The sequence below is a fragment of the Microcaecilia unicolor genome, chromosome 2 (assembly GCF_901765095.1).
Source record: "Microcaecilia unicolor chromosome 2, aMicUni1.1, whole genome shotgun sequence".
In the NCBI taxonomy this organism is placed as follows: domain Eukaryota; kingdom Metazoa; phylum Chordata; class Amphibia; order Gymnophiona; family Siphonopidae; genus Microcaecilia; species Microcaecilia unicolor.
Genome location: NC_044032.1, coordinates 564,172,098 through 564,188,268, shown reverse-complemented (window position 1 = coordinate 564,188,268; position 16,171 = coordinate 564,172,098). Strand labels below are relative to the sequence as shown.

The 16,171-nt window shown below is 38.9% G+C and overlaps 1 protein-coding gene across 7 annotated transcripts in view; it reads right to left on the bottom strand.

Moving 5' to 3' along the window:
• MICU3 (mitochondrial calcium uptake family member 3) overlaps window positions 1-16,171 on the bottom strand; it is a 195,686-nt gene that overhangs the window by 138,215 nt on the left and 41,300 nt on the right. For all 7 annotated transcript variants that reach the window (XR_003940729.1, XM_030191433.1, XM_030191434.1 and 4 more), the window contains exon 3: window positions 1,197-1,228. Coding sequence is in view for 6 of the 7 variants with exons in the window: in XM_030191433.1 (XP_030047293.1) it covers window positions 1,197-1,228 (32 nt within the window). In the remaining variant the exon portion in view is untranslated. The remainder of the gene's footprint in view (window positions 1-1,196; window positions 1,229-16,171) is intronic.

Sequence of the window (16,171 nt, the reverse complement as noted above, 5' to 3'; positions counted from 1 at the left end):
CCTTAAGATGATAAACAGACTATAACTTTGTAAGCTAATCACAGATCTATTAGGTAAGTTCAATACTGTCAGGAAACCTTGGGCTTGTACCAGGTCTACCACCTAGTGGTTCCCAAACTGTGAGTCAGGAAGAACTGTAAATGTGGGTCACATCATCAGTGGATTGGGTGGTAGAAATGGGGTTGTGCCCTGTAGTGGCACTCAGTAGTGGCCAGGTGAACCAGTGAACATTTACAGATTTATGTATTTATTATTTATTTATAAAAAAAATTATAATAGTTCACAACATAATGGAAGCCTAATCAGGGACCCAGGCAGAACACTAGTGCCTGTGAGCGCACATTGACTCACAAACCTTGTTTGATTGCTGCTGCTGTCTCCTGATTTCAAATTATTAGGGGTAGGAGGAAGTTGATGAGAGGAGAGAACAGGAAGAGAGGCCTGATATTTTGTTTTCCAAATAGGGTCACATGAATTTTTGGTTCTTAAAATGAGGTCATAGTGGGTTAAAGTTCAAGAACCCCTGTGTAGCCTACTGCTCTTACCCTGTCAAGCCTATTTTGAACACTTCTAAACTTGCAACTTCAACTTATTATTAAACTTGGCCAAGGCAATTCTGCCTTTGTAAGACACTGACTAGCCCTCAGGAATCTGCCTTTAGATGTATTATTTACATTTTTTTCCTTCCCAGCTCAACAGTGCAGAATGGCCTAGTCCTCTGTTCCATAGGAGCCAACTTTTCAAAAAGATTGTGGGTGCTAAACTCAACACAAGTGAATGCTCCCTGATCAGAGTAATGGAGTTTGCTCAATATTGGGGGTGCTCAAGCACCCACAGAGCTAGCACCTAAGCTCTATTCTTGTTTACAAGCATCTGTGTCTATCCACTTCATTCTTTTGTTTGTGCCCATCTCTATGCTAGTCTTTCCTTTCTTACATTTAGACCAATCTCCTGGATCTGGCTCCTTTTTCCGCCTCACTGCAACTATGAATCTGTTCATCTGATCCTTGAAACTGCTTTGTGCATATTAACCCCAGCTTGACTGATCATTCTTATTCTACCATAATTAATCTTGTGGTTGGCTATCCTTGTTTTGGCTCAACCACAACAAACATAACACCAGCAACTTTTCTGTTAACACTTTGTACTATTTGAAAGCAGAATAACCTTGATAAGCATACAAAGAATTTGCTCACCTGATGAGAAAGTGATCTCCATTGCTTTGGACCTGTAATGGAGAGCAACTATGTTTAAAATTATACATACAATATGACTGTAGAATACACATAGCACAAGGACTCAGAACAGGCTAATTTTGAACATGTCTTAGTCCAGTGGCAAGTCAAACATTATCTTTTAGCCTGAAAGACTTGTAATCTTTTACATGTTTTCCCTTACACTATCAGCAAAATGTTGTCAGAATTTGCTACCTGTAATTTCAAAGTCAACCTATTTCTAATCATAGAGATTGGTTTTTATGTAACAGAAAATAAGAGTACTGAGCTTCACTTACTGAGTATTCTTCCAATACAGGTAAGTAAGGGTTAATAAAACGACAGACAGACAGACAAGACAGACAGGTAAAGGGGCATTTTCAATATGACGTTCAAATGGCGAAATAAACGCTTACCAGAAAACGTTTAAAAACTGAAGTCCATAATGTTTTCTGGTATTTGAAAATACACAAAAAAAAGTTTAGAAAGACAACATAATAAAAACTTCCTAGAGGTTAGGAGATAAATGTTTCCTCCAATTGAAAATACACTACAAAAAACATGCAACGGCAGTACTGGTCCCTGCATCAAAAAAGCGTCCACAGCAATGGCAGGACATTCCCTCCACGTGCATATATATCTCTGCACAAGGAGGGACATTCAGCAGAGTGCCCAAACTATGTCTCTGAGAAGGGAACCAAATTTCTCTGTGGAGAGGACAGAGCTACCGGTCCCTCCTGTGCCGACAAATAATGAAACACCCATCACCACCTGCCCCATACAATGTCTCCATAAGGACACGGAGATCTATAAGAATAAGCCTAGAAAAGTAAGTGTGAAGCATTGCCTCCCCTAGGATCACAGCACCACTCATGTGCACGCACCATACATAGGCAGGGTCACATGCACTGAGGTCTCTTTGTTGTTGCAATACATGTTATTGCTTTTTCATAAGAAAGAAAAAAAAACATTGCTGAAATCAGAATGTACATAATATCCAATGACAACAATAGGGCACCACTGATAGATATATATGTATATAGCAAAGGTCTTTGCAGAGAGAGCTGCACGTCTCACTTAATCAATGAATTTATATGGGACTGTCTCAAATCCTTCCAGTTGTCTGCTCTGTTTTATTGGCAAAAAGTATTAAGTCATGGCTCACAGGTCAACAAGTTTAAATCATAAATCACAGGATACAAACTATGCAAAATCATTGGCAAAGTTATATTCTGCTTACATCTGCAAGTCAGAGATTCGTTTGGCAGGATTTTCCTTTGGTAAAGACATGTTGCCTCGGGTCCTGTAACCCGTTGGCTTCTAGAAAGTTAACTATCCTTTCAACAGCGACTCCATTATTTTTCCTACCACCGACGTGAGACTTACCGGTCTGTAGTTTCTCACTTCTTCCCTGTCTCCACTGTTGTGAAGAAGGACCACATCCGCTCATCTCCAATCTTGCAGAACCTCTCCCATCTCTAAAGATCTATTAAATAAATCTTGGATGGATGTGAACAAAATATAGAAAAGATAACGTAGAATGAAGAAAGTCGGATTTGCAAATACTTCAAGTCACTCCTAGGGTAACGAGTCACCTGAAATAGGAATGATGACATCTGATTCCTCCAATACCAATATGGTAGCATCTTCTTCATCAGCAGCTGGAACATCTTCTGAATCTTTGTTACCAACCACAGATCTCGCTAGTCAACCAACCATGCAACAAGCTCAATCAAAAACAAGCAGAAGCCGGCGACAACAACTGGGTTTAAAAGAATAGTATACAACCTATCTACCAAACTTTTGACGTCACAGCAATCGGAGGTCCTACAACTTGGTTTGTCCTTTGTACCTTCCAAATGGTATGATGCTTTTGCAAATCGCAATTTTTTGTACAGATTTTTTTCGTAAATTGAAACTGAAACTTCATTTCAAACAACAAGTACATAGCAGCGCAGAAGAAGAATCCCAGACTTTTTATGTCATCTCATCGCCTGCCTTCCATATGGATGCCACCGGGACTTCCTGACGCTATGTTGGAAGCTTTCCAACTTTTAGTCTTGAGGGACCTGGATAAAATGGAACATTTAGAATATGTGCCTCCTAATTTGACTAGATCTCAGAGGGAAGCCATACATAGTTTGAAATCAGATGAAAGTATTATTATACTGCAAGCTGATAAAGGGGGAGGGGTGGTTGTTCAGAAAAAAGAAGACTACCGCATTGAAGCGAACTGTCAATTGTCTGATAATAAGGTTTATCAACTACTGGATCAAGACCCCGGGGTCAGAATTTCAACAAGATGTTAATAACATTCTACTTATGGTAGCTCAGACCGGAGTCATAACTCATAAAGAATACCAGTATTTGTTTAAGCGGTATCTTCGTACACCACAAATATATTTTTAACCTAAAATTCACAAAACCTTGGAGCACCCTCCGGGTCGGCCCATAGTATCAGGTAGTGGGTCTCTGAATGAGCCTCTTTCACAGTATCTGGACTATTACTTAAAACATAGGGTTATTCAAACCCCATCCCATCTTCGGGATTCAGCACATCTTATACAGATCCTACAAGACATGGAAATGCTAGACACCTCTGTTCAACTAGTATCTTTAGATGTAATCTCTTTATATACCAGCATCCCGCATAACGAAGCCTGCAGTCTAGTAAGCTCCCATCTCCAGCAATTAGACATTTCTTTGGAAAAAGTGATTTTTTTTTTTTGACAGAAGTCATAATACGGAAAAATTTCTTTCAATTTGAAAACAAGCTATATTTACAAATTCATGGCATCGCGATGGGTGCAACAGTTGCTCCAACCATCACTTGCTTGTATATGGCAGCCTTTGAGGAGAGATTTCTCTATTCATCTACATTTATATCGCACGTCATTCTATGGAAACGCTTTATTGACGATGTTATTTTCATATGGAGTGGCAGCGAAGTCTTGCTTCAACAGTTTTTTCAATATTTAAATTCTGTTGATGAATACATCAAGTTTGAGTCCTTGACGGGGGGTCAAACTATTAATTATTTAGATATTAACATCAACTTAGAAGATGGAAGATTTAACACGAGGGTATTTCGTAAACCTACAAACTCAAACACGTTGCTTCACTACCACAGTTTTCATCCTAAGGCAGCCAAAGATGGAATTCCTATGGGTCAATTTTTACAGCTAAAAAAATTATCTGCTACTCAAGAAAGTTTCAGAGCATCAGCCACAGATCTGAACAATAGATTTAATCTCATGCCTATCCAAACAAGATTTATCAAGGGGGCCTTGAATGTTAACCGCCAATGGCTAATTAATCCATCTCAGACTGTGGCAGACAAAGTTGATAGATTGACTTGTGTGTTGCCACATTCCCGTCAAACGAGGACTATTAGGAATATAATCAGCAAACACTGGCCGCTACTCTCGATTCATGGTTTTGACCAACTACCCCTATTTGCTTTTACCAGGGATCGGAACCTGGGTGAAAGTTTTTCATCTGCTAGCCTTACTTCTCACAATATGTCTACATCTGAAGAAAAGGGTCACAATAGCTGTGGTCGTTGTGTGCATTGCCAGTATGCATGGCACACCACTATGGTCACTAATCCAAAAACTGGTAAACCTTTTCATCTTAAAAGTTCCACGGACTGTAATACTTCCCAAGTCATTTATGGGATCATTTGCCCATGTGCTAAGTGGTACATTGGGCACACTAACAGACGTGTTAAACAAATAGGGAACATCTAAGTAATCTGAGGAATCAAAAACATGAAGCACCACTTGTGGACCACTGGATACAAGTTCAACATACAGATCAGGATTTGAAATTTGTTGTGCTCATCCAGATTATTTTACCCCACGGAGGCGATGTATCTCCTATTCTACTAAAAAGGGAACAAGAATTCATCTTTAGATGGGATACAGTGGCCACTAGTGGCCTCAATAGGGAAATAGAATGGCAATCTCTACTCTAAAAATTTCCTGCACTTGGATGTCAGCTGCCAGCCTATAAAGGTACTGTGCATGTGTGGGAGTTCTTTGTAGGTTTCAACCCTAATGGGAGTCAGTTCCTGCCTATGTTCTGCCGATTTCTAAGTAGAACAATTGGAAAGCTTAAACTGTTTAACTGTATTATATTATAATAGATCATACTTTAAATTGAATGAGTCTCGACTGTTTTTTGGCTTTACTGGGTTTTTATTAATTTATTTTTTGAATTTTTTTTGTTAATTTGTTTTTTGCTTTGCTGGTTTTAGATAAGTTCCCCTGAGGACGCCAATTTTCTGGCGAAACATGGCCCATGTAGGGAACAATGAACATTGTATATCATTATAGGAGTCACTGCAAGTCATGGATATAGGGGGTGATTTTGAAATTTAAAAGCACTACATTGACCTGGATTGGATTCGAACATTTTTTGTCTTGAAGACATCAATGTGGACGTCTGAAAGGATACTGCCCTACCTTCTCCACTCAAGTTAACTAGTTTTCCATTTTTGTTTAAAGACTGATATCTGGTACTTAAACATTAAGGTAGTGGAGGCAGGGTGTGCGATGATGGTGGCATGGTGATGTTACACATTTCGAGACTCCAGGTCTATGTAATACACCAAAAAAAACCTGAGCACAATCATATAATTTCTATAGATATTTATTTTTCCTTGGTTTTTGAATTTTTTATCTGTTTTATCTCGACACTAATGGTTTCTATATGAAGTTTATGGTTAAATTTTAATTGCCAGACCCTCAACCATTCTTCTAACTTTTGGAGATCCCTTCTCATTGTTTCAAATCTCTCCAGGGCATCCACTCTACTGGCTATCTTCATGTCATCTAGAAAAAGACAAACCTTTCCTTCCAACCCTTCAGCAATATCTCCCACAAATATATTAAACAGAATTGGCCCCTGCACCAACCCCTGAGGAACTCTACTGCTCACTTTCCTTTCCTCCAAGCAGATTCCACTTACCACCACCTTCTGCCACCTGTCAGTCAACCGGTTTCCTATCCAATTCACCACTTTTGGTCCTAAGTTCAGCCCTTTCAGCTTATTCACGAGTCTTCTGTGGGGGGTCGTATCAAAGGCTTTGTTGAAATCCAAGCAGATTACATCTAGTGTACGTCCTTCATCCATTTCTTTGGTCACCCAGTCAAAGAAGTCAATGAGATTTGTTTGGCAGGATTTTCCTTTGGTAAAGCCATGTTGCCTCGGGTCCTGTAACCTGTTCACTTCTAGAAAGTTAACTCTCTTTTCTTTCAGCAGTGACTCCATTATTTTTCCAACCACCGACGTGAGACTTACCGGTCTGTAGTTTCCCACTTCTGCCCTGACTCCACTTTTGTGAAGAGGGACCACATCCGCTCGTCTCCAATCTTGCAGAACCTCTCCCATCTCTAAAGATCTATTAAATAAATCTTTAAGAGGTCCCGCCAGGACCTACCTGAGCTCCCTCAGTATCCTGGGATGTATCCCATCCGGCCCCATAGCTTTGTTCACCTTCAGATTCTCCAGCTGTTTATAAACTCTTCTGTAAACGGCACAGTATCCACTCCATTCCCAGATATTTCCTCGGCAGCCAACCGCAGTGCTTCACCAGGATTTTCCTCCGTGAATACTGAAGAGAAGTAACTGTTTAGCACATTTGCTTTATCCATATTTTCCATACTAACATTTACTTTCTAGTATTCCTGTCCTGAATGGAGGGTTCCATTATTTTCAGGATATGTTCTCAATATCATCAGGGGCATCCCAGCGCTTTTTGTCAGTTTAGACGCACAAAAGGCCTTTGATTGTGTTTATTGGGATTACCTGTTTCTTTAATTGGAGAAGTATGGGTTAGGAGGTCCTTTTCTGAACATGATAAAAAATCTTGTATACGAACCCTGTCTCAGCTGTTTTGCTGAATGATGGGCTCTCTGAATATTTTTTATTGGCACGGGGTACCCGGCAGGGGTACCCCTTGTCGCCATTATTGTTTGTTTAGCATTAGAGCCCCTATTGATTGCATTGAGGGCTGACCTTGAGGTGAGGGGATTGCAAATAGGTGGGGAAGAAGAAAAGTGTATGGCATTTGCCGAGGATATGCTGTTTGTGCTCACTCATCCCAAGAGATCCCTGCTTCAATTACTGCATTTGGTGCAATGTCATGGGAGGGTCTCCGGTTTTACTCTTATCATATTGCTAGCCACCCACTGATGCCATGGCAGTGGGGGACTATCAATATGATGAGGTAAGATACATTTCCCTTGCAGAAGGTACAAATCAAATTAAAGTATTTGGGAATCTATTTAGCACGAAAGGTGGCTGACATAATATGTGGAGAATTATACTGTATTACTTAAAAAATCTTTGGATGTTATGACATTGTGGAAATCTTTGCCATTGTCCCTTCAAGATCCTATAGCTTTATATAAGAAAGTATTATTCCCAAAATGGTTGTATGTATAACAGACATTTCATATGTACCTTACCAGTCGTGATATAGAACTCTTTCAGAAACAGTTGCATACATTTCTGTGGAATAACAAAAAGCCTAGGGTTTCTTTGCAGCAGCTTTCTTTACCTTTTGGCTGTGGTGGATTGGCCTTACCTGATTTGCACAGATATAATGTGGTCTGCATTATGTGGCATTTAGTGGACTGGACTCATGAGACAACATATTTTACCCCGCTTATATTGGAACAACTTATTGTACCGACACATCTGCTGTATTATCTCCATACTAAACACCCTACTCAAGTATTGACATTTAAAGCTCATCCTATTTTGAAATCAATGAGGCAGGGTTGGTGTTGGCTCTGTAAACAATTAAATATTCCTCCTTGGTCAATGATGTTGCTCCTTTGTGGGGTAATAAGAGACTTGGATTCAGATGATACAAAGTTATACTTGAAACGTTAGTCTGCTCATAGACTGAAATTTGTACGCAATTTGGTGATGGAGAATGGGACAATAAAGTCTTGTGGTACTCAAGGAGGAGGGGCGAATTCTGCAGTCTGAATGGCTTGCGTATTTGCAAGTTAAACGTTATCTTACTACACTGGATGCAGTTATTTTGAATGAAGATGCGATGGATTTGCTTGTCAAAACTTTACTTTTAACTAGTGTCATTTTACCAAATCAACTTGAGAAGTTTAGCTTCTACATGGGATTATGAATCTCTGGCCATGGTCTGGAATGTAGACTTGTGGAAGGAGGAGCAAGTCACAGGAGATGGCCTGAGACTGTTGATGAAGAATATTAAAAAATTTACCCAATCGCCAGGCCTACAGGAGCAAAAATATAAATTCTTACTACAACCATATATCTCTCCACATTGGGTGTACCTGGCTCAAATAACAAATACAGCAGAGTGTCCGAAATGTAGCGTTTCGCCAGCCAACCAGGTACATATGTTTTGGTCCTGTGCTCTTACAAAATCTTTTTGGGTGAGTGTTTTGAACTATCTTGCCCCAATTCTGGGAAAGACTGCCTTTGCGAACCGATATTATACTGTTTTCAAACAATTTTCCTTGGTTTGAGAACAGGACCGAATTTGATTTTACATAAGATCTTTCTTCTGGCCCAGAAATGTACATTAATGTATGGCGTCAGGACTGTGCATATACTGTAACTGCTTGGAGAAATGCATCATTTTATCTTATAAAAATGGAAAGAATATATATACGTAGGAGATCTCCAAGAGCATGGCGGAATTTCCAACAAGTATGGGAGCACTGTCAGGGTGGGAGGATGGGGAAACAAGTTGGGATTGGTGACGGGTTCATGATCACCATGAAGATATCATACAGGTGATCTGGACCTTGAATTATATGATTATGATGACTGGGATTGTGTTAAAAAGCAGGGTGGGAAGGCAGGGTGATAACTTGAAAAAATAACCACCAAGTTTGTAGTATTTAGTTATTACATATGCTCTCAGTTATGTATAGGATATTTGTTGTATATTTTATATGTTACTTGTGGTTTCTAATAAACATTATAAAAGAAAACAGAAGCCTTGCTGTCTTTGTTACTAGGAGGAAAACCAGGAGGGATGTGAAGGGTACTTGACATGTCTCAAAGCTCAAGGTACCTTTTCTGATGTTCATTCCTGCTTCATTAGTAGTGTTGGATCTGAGGTAAATCAGACTGATAATGGACATTGGTAAGTTCTATGTTTTGCTCTCTGCATCTTAAAGCTGTGAGCAGACAGCAAAGTATTTATTTATGTATTATTTATTGTATTTTTAAAATGTATATACCACTTAATCAACTAAGTGTTTTTCAAAAAAACATACATAACAATGTTGTATAAAACATAACATACAGTCATTTATCACAGGTCAACTCATGTTATATCAAAGGACATAATATTCCAGAAACTCAATAAAATGCAGGCAAACTACTGTGTTTTACGAAGTTTCTTAAATTTCATCACATTATTACAAAGCTGCAAGTGTCCTGTAAGAGTGCTCTATAGTTGCGTACCTGCAACAGTAAAAGAGGAAATTCTAGTGTCTACATGATAAGCCTGCATCACTGGATCTGAAGACAGTTGCATTGCGTTTTCTGATCTTAAATGCCTTTTTGGATGGTACACTTTGAGGACTTGTTTAAAATACAAAGGGGCAACAGCATAAATGGTTTGATGCACCAAGACCAACACTTTATATTGAATACACTGAGTAATATGAATGAAGGACGTAGCTGATATAGCAGGTGGGGTGGTGGTTAAAAAAAACCCAAGTTATTATCTATTCTTTTTGTTAGGGTTCTCATATTATGATTCCCTTTTCTTTTTCAGATATTGTGACCAATTTCTACTACTAGCAGCGTTTTCATTCTGCATTTGTTTCTTGGAATATATTTTGCGAATTCTAAAAAGATACACTTTGCTTACTGAGAGCCTAGTTTGAATGCAATTTCTCTTTTAATGGGCACATTTCACATCTGGTCCAAACATCTTTTTTTCATCCTTGTAATTAATAGGTTAAGCGATTGTAACTCCTTACTGGCAGGTATTACTACTACTACTTCAGTTAATACAAATACAGCAGTGAAACTAATTTATAATGCATGCAGAAGGGTCCATTTTACTCATCTTTTGAAGGACCAGCATTGGTTGCCCATTAGTGGCAGAATCGCATTTAAATTATATTAGCTCACTGCACCTATTTTTTTTATCTACTGTATTTTATGCCAATTCCTTATAACCCTTCTGCAAGCTTTGCATTCCTCAAGTGAATCTACTTGTCATTCTCACTTATAACAAAACTTCCATTAGGTTTCACTGTTTTTCTATACTGTCCCCCATTCTCTGGAACTCATTACCTATAAAATTACATATGGAAAGATCCTATCAGAAATTTAAGACTGGGATCAATGCTTGGAGTTTTAAGTAGTCTTTCCTTGTTCGATGATTACCTTGGGCATTCAGATGTATCAGCTTACCCATACCTTTAACTTTTAGCTTATTGTTTTCCATAAGTAATTGTTTATTGGATTTTATGTTGTGCTACTGCATTTCCTCCTATTATATATCCTGTTTGCGATTCCTCAAATTTTGAGTTCTGATGATGATTTTACTGAATTGTAAACATCCATATTGTTATTAATTTAGAATGATAGTATAGCAGAAAAATCAAATCATTGTTCTGCTCCCATTGCATGGGGCAGCTTATGCTGTCTGTGTGTGACAGATTATGCCTGTATATTTATTAAGCTATGTACATGAATTATATCCTTGCATTTCTGCAGTCCTCTGTGATTAGCCCTTATGAACACCTATGTTTTGCTCTCAACACCTTTTGGATCTTTGCCTCAGGACATGATGGGAGGAGCAGAATTCCCCCCTCCTTTCGACTGCTCTCTTAAGGAGAATGAGAGATGGAAGTTGTGCCTAGGTTATAGATCCAGTGTGTTGAGAGACCTGAATCTCTCCTTGCTGAGGCAGTAAACTACTGCTTGTTTTTTCAGAGTAGCAATTCATAGTGAATTTATAACTATGTGGCAGTGCGGTTACCTGTGCTATGGTACTGTTAATGCTGTGTTTCAGTATTTCAAGCACCAGTCACTGTCAGTGCTCCCTTCTGGAGGGGGCTGATCAGAGACTTGGAATTAATCTATATGTACAGAATACTAATCCATCTCAGCGCAACTGTAAGTGATTGAGTTGTTTGTCTTGTCATCAATTGTATTAAATAAAGAATGGAAATGAGGGCTGGAGTCAATTCTTGGTAACAAGCAGCTTCAGGTTTAAGCCTCTGGATATAAAAGGCCACAGTTAATGCCTTGTAAAAGCCAGAAGACATATACTTCCTACAAAAATCAAAAACTGTATGGTCCCTGCAATAATCAATACATCCAGTTTGACTACCAAAAGCATACACAGGTGGAGAAAAAGACCCATATCAGACAGGCCTCTGAGGAGAAACCAGACAAAGAGTGTCCCAAACTAGGGAGAGTGGAAAGATGGCGACCTGAAGCTCGTACGCTCAACGGCCCAGCTGTCCTCTGAAGTTTTGTCTTCGTTTACTTGAAATTTCCTCTCTGCAACTGCAGTTACCTTAACTGAGAGGAAGGGAACAATCGGGGGTCAGCCGCCGATGGCCAGAGTTTTGTCCCCTGTGCAGCAAGTGTGGGACCGCTGTGCGATTAGCTGCCCACAGATGACTACTACTTATCACTTCTATAGCGCTACAAAGCATACGCAGCGCTGTACACCATACACGAAAAGACAGTTCCTGCTCAAAGAGCTCACAATCTAAATAAGACAGGTAAACAGACAGAACAACTAAGAGGTAAGGGAATAAAGAGGTGGGGATAAAAGGACAGGGCAAGTGAGTAGTGGTTAGGAGTCAAAAGCAGCGCCAAAGAGGTGGGCTTTTAGTCTGGACTTGAAAACGGCCAAAGATGGGGCTAGACGCACAGGCTCGGGAAGTCTATTCCAGGCGTGAGGTACAGCGAGATAAAAGGAACAGAGTCTGGAATTAGCAGTAGAGGAGAAGGGGACAGATATATCTCTCTTATCTATAGAACGGAGTACCCGAGTGGGGGCGTAGGGAGAGACAAGAGTGGAGAGGTACTGGGGAGCGGCAGAGTGAATGCACTTATAGGTCAATAAGAGAAGTTTGAATTGAATGCGGGAACAGATAGGGAGCCAGTGAAGTGACTTAAGGAGAGGGCTAATGTAAGCGTAGTGACTTTGGTGGAAAATGAGTCCCGCAGAAGAGTTTTGGACTGATTGAAGAGGAGAGAGATGGCTAAGTGGGAGGCGGGTGAGAAGCAGGTTGCAATAATCAAGGCGAGAGGTGATAAAGTGTGGATAAGGGTTCTGGTAGAGTGCTCAGAGATGAAGGGACAGATTTTATAGAGAAAGAAACGACAGGTTTTGGCAATCTGCAGAATGTGAGCAGAGAAGGAGAGAGAGGAGTCGAAGATGACCCCAAGGTTACGAGCTGATGAGACAGGGAGAATGAGAGTGCCATCCACAGAAATTCCCACTGCAGGCACAGGCAGCTCCTTGTGACTCTGGGCAAGTCACTTAACCCTCCATTGCCCCAGGTACAAATAAGTACCTGTATATAATATGTAAGCCGCATTGAGCCTGCTATGAGTGGGAAACAGCGGGGTACAAATGTAAGAAAAAAATAGAGAAAGGGGGGAGAGGAGAGGTGGGTTTAGGGGGAAAGATGAGAAGCTTGGTTTTGGCCATGTTAAGTTTCAGATGACTTTGAGACATCCAGGCAGCGATATCAGATAGGCAGGCTGAAAAAGATGACGGGGTTGGTGAGTCCTTTGATTAGTGCCGGCGAAGGAACGTCGACGCTCTTGGACCTGGAAACAAATTCATCGCTCCCGAATCATTTAATCACCATGTCCAAAGGAGTGGAGGAGTGAGTTAGGATTCCATGCTGAAACGGAAGTCGTTTACAGCTGAACCCAAGTCGGTGGTGCCACTCCTAAATCCGTAAGAGCTATCAGCTTGGAGTTTTTGGCTCCCGTGGAGGTTACATTGAATATCATATGGAAGGTGCTCCAGGACCTAATGGTGGTAGTAAATAACTTTGCTTCAGATATAATCTTATTAGTGAGCTACATGGATAACCTAATCGAACCCTTTGAGAAAGAAAAATTGATACAGCAAATGAAGTTCTACAGGAGTAGGAAATGGTTAAGATTTTGAAAATAATAATAGACCAGAAATTTGAACAAAATGAATATTATTACAGATGATTAATATTGAGATTGTTGTTTTCCCAGAGTTCTGGGTATGACTCCTAAAGATTTCCTCAGAAATATTTCCTGAAAATTTTGTTATTTTCCTTTGTAATGATTCCTCTAATATTAATTATTACTTATTACTTAGTAATATTAATTCAAAAGGAGTGAAGCCTGTGAAACTGGGATTACCTTAATCGGTGGAAAATGGATTAGAGACTCAAGTGTTCAACATTGTTAAATAATTTCTGGTTTTAAAAGAGAAAAAAATGAAATTAGGTGTATTATTTCTACTAATATTGGACAATAAGTATGTTTCCAACGAAATAAATTGAATATACACCGTTTTGGGTTTGAAGAAGCCAACCAGACGATCAATGTGGAATAATGATTCAGATAAATAATAACTGGGGATAATCAGGTTAATACCACGTTTTTTCTGTTTACTGTTGTTTAATTGATCTCCTTGTCTTGTTTCACTCTCCCTATTTTGTGGTCTAAGGAAGGGTATAGAATTACCTGATTGAAATAATTCTTGTGTATTACTTTCTCTGTATTTCTGGCAAGTTATTTTATTGCTTGTAAATTTAAATTCTTATAAATAAAAAAATACCTTTGCTATTATATTTCCAACCTGATTTTTCATAGATAATGTAGTGTCAAGTTGCACCCTCAAATTTCTAATCTGATGGACAATGGTGATATTAACAGAGTCCATGTTAAAAACTTTAGGACAATTTACTCCTTTTGTAGCAGAAAGGAAAAGAATTTGAGTTTTCGAAATATTCAATTTCAAATGATTTCCCTCCATCCAATGCACTATTTTTGAAAGATAAAAGTGTCTTTAAAGGAGTTCTCAACAGGCAATACAAACTGTATGTCATCGGCATACAACTTGTATTGTACCCCAAGACATCGCAACAATGTGAATAAAGGTAGAAGAAAAAGATTAAATAACACTGTGGGACTCCTGTCGAATAAGCCAAAAACTCCGATTTCTCTATTCCTTCGAATACACAGAACTTCCTGTCTTTCAAAAAAAATTTAAACCAACATAGCACAAAGCTGAATAATCCGATCAATTGTAATTGATTCAACAAAATAGAATGATCAATGGTATTGAAAGCTGCAGAAATATCCAAGGTCACTAATAGAAACTTAGTACCCTTATCAAAACCCGTCCTGACACTGTCTAGCAAAGACATTAGTAACGTTTCAGTATCATGATCTTTTCGAAACCCAAATTGATGTTGATCTAAAATTTCATGTTGCTGTAAAAAATCATGAAGTTGCTGAAATACTATGTGTTCAATAAATTTCGCAAAAAAAGGTAGCGAAGAAATTGGACGACAATTGTCAGTTTGTGTCTGATTAAGATTCAAATTCTTAAGCAAAGGTTTTACAGCTGCTAATTTCAGAGGTGATGGCATTATGCCCTCTTGTAAAGACGCATTTACCATTTGAGTATTATACAAAGGTAAAAACGGTGCTTTTAATGTTTTCACAATAGAAGGATGTAAAGGATTTAATTTACAGACAGAATTATTGATAGTCATCAGTATTTTTTCTATTTGCGATTCTGATATTATAGAAAATCTAGACCACAGTTTATCATCACTTAAAGGATTATAGATTTCAACAGGAAGAGGATTATTTTCAAACTGGGAAACGATCTTGTCAACTTTCTGACCAAAAACAATAGCAAAATCAGGAGGCAGGCCTCTTTCAACTGAAATGAAGATCTGAAAGGACGGGGCATAGGATAAGGGTGAGCGGGAACAGACTCAGGAGTAATCTAAGGAAATATACCTTTACAGAAAGAGTAGTGGTTGCATAGAATTACCCCTGGGCTGAGGTGGTGGAAACAGAGACGTTATCTGAATTCAAAAAAGCACGGGAGGAGCACAGAGGATCCCTAAGTGAGAGAAAAGGATTTAGAACTTAGTAGCTGGTATGGAAGGCCTTATTGTCTTTTTATGCTGTAATTTGCTCTGTTTCTATATAGTGTGTGCATATATTATAAATGCATGTAAAGCACGACTTCACTGGCACGCCACCTAAAATCCACCCTGAACATGTGGGTGGCACCCTTTTACATGTATAACCCTGGGGCAATTTTATAGAAGTTCTTATAGGCATTAAGGGGATATATTACTAAGCTGTGGTAGTGTTTTTAGCACACGGAAGAAATTAGCTGGAGGTAAACGCTGAGATGCCCATTATATTTCTATGGGTGTCCTGGCATTTTATTGCCAGCTGATTTCTACTGCGAGCTAAAAACACTACCGTGGCTTAGTAAAATAAGTTGATAGGTGCAGTGCCTATGCGCTTCTAAGTCCTCCTGCGTGGAAAGGGCTTTGTTCTATGTTCCATTCTTTTGTTTCCACTTGGTCTGGGATAAAAAGACAGAACTGAAGTGATTTCTTCTTTGTGTGTGTTTTGCATTATTTCAAATGTAAAATGAAATACATATTTATAGTTGGTTCTCTATCATTTATTATATATATTATGTACATCACCTGCAGTTTATTCAATAATATGTTTTTCTCAGCTGCTTCTTTATTCTACTTCAATATTGTTGTAACTCATACTATGTGTTTATAAATGTAACTGTAAGCCACATTGAACTCGAGCCTATTTTGGGGATAATGTGGGGTATAAATGTAATAAATAAATAAAAGACCCCCTAATGTTTTTAAGTACAAAAAGTCCTTTATAAGATTACCTCCTAAATATTGCTTAGCTTTATAATT